Source organism: Protobothrops mucrosquamatus, unplaced genomic scaffold, assembly GCF_001527695.2.
Source record: "Protobothrops mucrosquamatus isolate PMUCROS unplaced genomic scaffold, P.Mucros_1.0 scaffold15219, whole genome shotgun sequence".
NCBI classification, from domain to species: domain Eukaryota; kingdom Metazoa; phylum Chordata; class Lepidosauria; order Squamata; family Viperidae; genus Protobothrops; species Protobothrops mucrosquamatus.
The window spans coordinates 1-5,641 of record NW_015400987.1 but is presented as its reverse complement, the minus strand read 5'-3'; the positions used below and the strand labels follow the sequence as shown (position 1 = coordinate 5,641).

At 34.7% G+C, this 5,641-nt stretch overlaps 1 protein-coding gene across 1 annotated transcript; it reads left to right on the top strand.

Moving 5' to 3' along the window:
- Nucleotides 1-6: 6 nt before the first annotated feature.
- LOC107301639 (sorting nexin-6-like) lies at nt 7-5,391 on the top strand (the record flags this gene model as incomplete). Its single annotated transcript, XM_015830835.1, has 4 exons — nt 7-58; nt 1,175-1,298; nt 3,571-3,666; nt 5,286-5,391. Coding segments are annotated over exons 1-4 (370 nt in total), but the record flags the coding sequence as incomplete, so codon positions are not given.
- Nucleotides 5,392-5,641: the final 250 nt, after the last annotated feature.

The window sequence follows — 5,641 nt, the reverse complement described above, 5'->3', positions numbered from 1 at the left end:
AAGGAGAAGGATCCATGACTAAGGAAGAATTTACTAAGATGAAGCAAGAATTAGAAGCGTATGTGCATAGTTTTTTATATTTACAACTCCAAATCTTTCTAGAGGTTTCAGGCACATTGACGTATTTACCTATGACTGCTGAATATGTTGCCTGTATTAAAATAATGGAAGATTTGACTGATTGAAATTCGAAAACTACCTATAATGGACTGAGAAAATTACTTCCTTCTAAAAGATCAGTTTCCTATTTTATATATGACAGGAAAAATGAAATGTATATGCATTTTTAATTTCTACATACCTGAAAATACATGATTATGACAGTCATTTTAAGGTAGTTAAGCTAATTTAGTAGCACTTGTTTTGCTTGCTTGATGCATCTTTTAAAGGCATCTTTGTATTTCAGTTTAACTCTGCCTTTCCCAGCTTGCTTGTTTTCCAGGTATGTGGACTTCTTCTTACAGAATGCCTGACAGTATATAACCTTTTCTGAGAATTCTAGAAGTCCTGCTCTCTGATAGGCAACCATTGAGCTAGTTTAATGCTAGTTGTATTGTGCCATTTCTTTCATTGATTCTGCTTTTGACTTCTTTCACTGTTAAGTACTTCATTTATGAAGGTAATTTAGGGGCTATTAAACCAGCTTCCAGCATTGTCAGAATAAGGAGGAAAATGATATTTGGTCATTAATCTGACCTAATATCTCTTATAGGAGAGAGTTGTGGGGGTCCTGGAAAAAGAAAAATGACAGAAATTACTTCATTCTGCTGAGTAATGCCTTTTGTCAGCAAAGGAACAATAGTTGGATATTCTGAATGTTTACTCTCAGCTGTTAGGGAATAGTGAGAATTTAAGAGAAGGAAACTGTCCTTTAGTTCTCCTACAACATGGGTGTCAAACTTTCCACATGATGTGTCGTGACATATTGTGACTTTTTTAGCATTGTCGGCACTGGGGTGGGTGTGGCTTCCGCATGATGCAACCAGCCCGTGGGCCAGTAGTTTGACACCCCTGCCCTACAAAGAACTGGTGGTCTTTCTATTAGCCTGTTCGAAATTCCTCTTTAGTTTGATTAATTTTAATTAATTAAATGCAACTAACCACCATTTTGTTGAAATCTATTGTTTTTCATGCAGAAGCACTTTTACAAAATAATATTACTTTTCATATTTAGGGAATACTTGGCAATCTTCAAAAAGACAGTAGCTATGCATGAAGTCTTCTTATGCCGTGTAGCTGCTCATCCCATTTTGAGGAAGGATTTAAATTTCCATGTCTTCTTGGAATATAATCAGGATGTGAGTACTGAAATACGTCATAAAAACCATCTACGCTTATTCAGAAAACAATATATTCATAATATTGAAAAATTGTAGAGTACTGCATTCATTTTAGAATTAGGTGCTTTTTGTTAAATAAAATTCAACATAAGGTATATAAATTCTTCCTTTTAAAATATGTGAACATGTTGGCTAAAATTAGCATCTAAAAACAAGTCTTCATGAAGAAAGAACAGCATGATCTCTGCAGTAAGACCTCTTGTCCCATTCAATAATTTTTTTGAAGAAAAAAAAGGATATGCCAGTTCTAAAAATTATTGGGTATGTTCCTTACAGAGATCAAACTTTGATAAGAATAATAAGAACCATTCTCTTAGGAATCAGAGAGGTTAAAATGCAAAAGATGAAGAGAGAGAAATCATTGACAGCTTTTCCAGTAAAGGATAGCAAGGAGGACAGCTCCCCGAGGAAGTAGAGAAGTTGCTAACAGTGAAATTGGAAGTGTGTAGCATTCATTTGTGTTTTCATAATAATGCAAAGTTAATGTGAGAGCCAAAATGGTTTCTCAGATAGGGAGAACTGGTAATAAAACAGCAAGTGAAAGTTGGCATAAATATGGGATATCATTAGGGAGGGGAATTTCTAACTTTGTATTTTCCAGATAAAAAGATTTTGAGTCATGATAATTGTGTGGAAATGACAAAACAGAAAATGTCTCTTTGGGTAGTATAAAGAAATCGAAATGCCGTTGATCTTCCATTATTCGGGATTCCATAAAATAAAACGAAAATAAACCATAAAACCCCAAAACCAATATTTTATTTGTGAACATGCACAGAGTGGGAGAAAATCTGCATGTCCCCAGCTGAAGATCAGTATTCACTGAGTCAGTGTTTTGGCAACTTTATAGAATACCATGAATAACGAGATATGACTAGATGGGTAGTACTATACTTCTCTCTAATATCTACTGAGAAATCACATTTGAAATGAACATTTCTGTTGAAGTCATTTCAAAGGATGTATTAATGAACATTTACAGAAACCCAATAGCCAAATGATAGAACTGAAGCAGTTTTATATGCATTTGTATTCTAAAGCAAGACTTGCTAGCAGTTTAACATATGCGCAATCAAGAGAATGTTAATAACATATTTTTTCCCCAAATTCTAGAACTGGGGATCATCAGCTAACATTGATTAGCAATAAATTCAGGCTAAAGTACTGTTTTACTAATGTATATTCAAAATTTGAGTATTGATATTATTGAATTTGGTGATGGTTATTAGTTTCTAAAAATAGGATTACATAGATTAATGATTGCTAGTCAATGTAATTATAGAAGAGGTAGCTGTTTCTATTTATCAGTTGTTGGTATGCAGTCATAATAGAATGCAGTTGCCTTCGTACTCTATTAGATTTCCAGAAGCATGTTTTTAGTCATGAAGTAAAATGTTTGATTAACCTTCCATGATTGCTACAGAAACCTAGAAATCCACAAATAGGTGATTGGGTACTTATTTTGGAGAAGGCTGCACTAGACCATAGTCCATCAGTAATGATGACTTTTTAAAAAGCAGTCATATATTTTAAAAAATACAATGTTTTATATAATACATATTTTTCATTGAAATATTTCAGCTATCTAGAATACATGCTTTCTAAAAAGTCAAATTGAAATTCAAATATACAACTATCTCTAAAGTATTTAATATGAACGTAAAAACCATGTTAGTTTTCTGGCCTAGTCATCTACTAAATTAAATGTCCTATTTACTTGGATGTATTAATAATAATAAATTTTACCCAGTTTTTACTCCTAGCAAATTTCAAGTATTAGAACAAACTATTGGCACCCAAAAACCTGAAAAAGATGCAACACAGTACAAAATTAGGATAGATATACAAATATTGAAAAAAAAAATCAGTTGGGACATCAAGTCCACATCAGTCGTAAGTAACTCACTGACTTACTTTAAGCCAGTCACTCTTTTACCAGTCCAGCCTACTCACAAGTTGTGATGGGGTACAATGAAGAGAGCTAGCCAATTAAATTACCTTGAGTTCCTGGAAGAAATTTAATACATTAGAAATGCATCTAATAAATAAGAAAGTAAACACCTCAAAATCCACAGTAACTGGGTAGTGAATGAAATTTTACCATACAAAGGTAGAAATGAAAATGATACAACATTCTAGTTTATCTTTAGTGAGAACTGCTTTGAAGTAATAACAAAAATATCCCTGAATTGAAAAAAGTAAACTTACATTATGCATTACTCTATTTCAGTTGAGTGTTCGGGGAAAAAATAAGAAAGAGAAACTTGAAGACTTTTTTAAAAACATGGTTAAATCTGCTGATGGTGTCATTGTTTCAGGAGTAAAGGTAATCTTTAAGCAATTTTAAAGCCATTTCTGAGTATTGAATGATATAAATTTAAATAATTTGCAAGAGGAATATATCTCAAGTAATTTACAGACAACTGTTGTATACAAAGAGTAGCTCTTTCCAACACACCATTGGTTTGCAATATATCTAGTGTTAGAAATTTCTGGGGGACCTTGCTTGAGTGAGGAACCCTCTGGCAGTGCTGGATCTTTTTGGCTTTCCTGAAGGAATCGAAACTTGCTTTCTGTTCTGGATATAGAAATTTCAGAATGATTCTGTTTACTCCTTTGGGCTATTGCAGAAATGAGACATATATTTTTCCATATGAGATCTATCCATCTAATCTTGAAATGCTTGCCAAAGTAATAATAATTTCAGAATTTTCTCATTTTATATCTGCAGCTTAAATTACATGGGCTAAATGGCATTCTCAGTCTAAGGATCTACAATTTTGACAGGTCATTGGAAATACTTAGAAATTTAAAAATATATTATGGGCAATCTCTCCCAAGTGGTATGTTCATTCACAAATTACTAATACATTAAAATAGAGTTCTCCAATCTTTCCGGGCTCGTGGTCCGGAGGGGAGAGCTTCCAAATTACTGCATGTGCATGCACGCAAATGGGGCCACGCCCACTGGCACAATACTAGCAGCCGAGTTCACGCATGCGCTGGCACTGTGCGCATGCATGAACCGCCACGCACCCCGCGGCTAGCGCATATTCACACATGCACAAATGGGCCACGCATACACACCCCCAGGGCTAGTGGCCCATTTGCGCATGCACAAACGGGGTGCGGGCACACACCCACACTAGTGTCCCCGTTTGCACCCACACGCATACGCAAATGGCTGCGGGCGTGAGTGGGAGGAATGCACATCCACACGTGCGCACCCTGGTCAGCCATTTCCGCGGCCTGCTGGCCAAGAGCCCACAGCCTAGTACCAGGCCACAGCCCATAGGTGGGGACCCCTGCATTAAAAGTTGTTCTCCACCATTTCCTCTAACCTTCTATGCAAGTAGGAACATTTCCAAACATTGTCATTCAAAAGTATTCTACTTATACCATGTAATTGGTGCATGACTCCTGTAAGACAAAATGGATTCTTGCTCTCCAAGTTTTTAGATGTAAAACTGTGGGGGAAACACAAAAGAATAAATATTTTCATATTTATATAATTACAAATCATTTCCCTTTCTATACTTATATCTTACATAGCTTGCTGGGTTAAAATATTTTTTTCTGCTTTTCCCAACTTGGTGTTCTTCAGATGGGCTGAAAATTTGCAGCTGTCAATGGTTATGCTAGAGAACAATTTTGAACTCTACAATCCCATTTCATCAGAATTGTTGTGTCTGGTGTTATTTTATTTGAGCTTTAGTGACATAGAAATATTTTAAATATCAGTGTATTAAAATGCTACTCTGGGGTTTTTTTTTGAGTGTTAAAATTGGGAATTTACCAAGCATCACTGTAATTATGGATATGTAGCTGCTGTTTCTACAATTGATCTTTTTTATCTTGAGGCAGTTACATTTTAACTTGTTCAATAAAAATAAATCGCTTCTCTTCAAATTATTCTGCTTACTTCTGATGTATCTTGGCATGCAGGATGTAGATGATTTTTTTGAACATGAAAGAACATTCCTTGTAGAATACCATAACCGTGTCAAGGATTCCTCTCTCAAGTCTGATAAAATGACAAGATCCCACAAAAGTAAGTTGCCTGCTGATGACTAGAAAGTATTTTGGGGGCATTAGGATAAGTATCATTAAGTTGTAAAGTATTGTTTGTAGATTCCATTTTATGTGATAAATCTGGAATATATGATAAGGATAAATGGTATTTTGGAAAAATAGAGACAATAAATATTTGATTAGGACTAAGATCAAATATGGAAGAGACAAATTGTATTTTATTCTTTTTTATCTGTGTTTGCAGAATTTTCTGATGCTAGCCAAATATT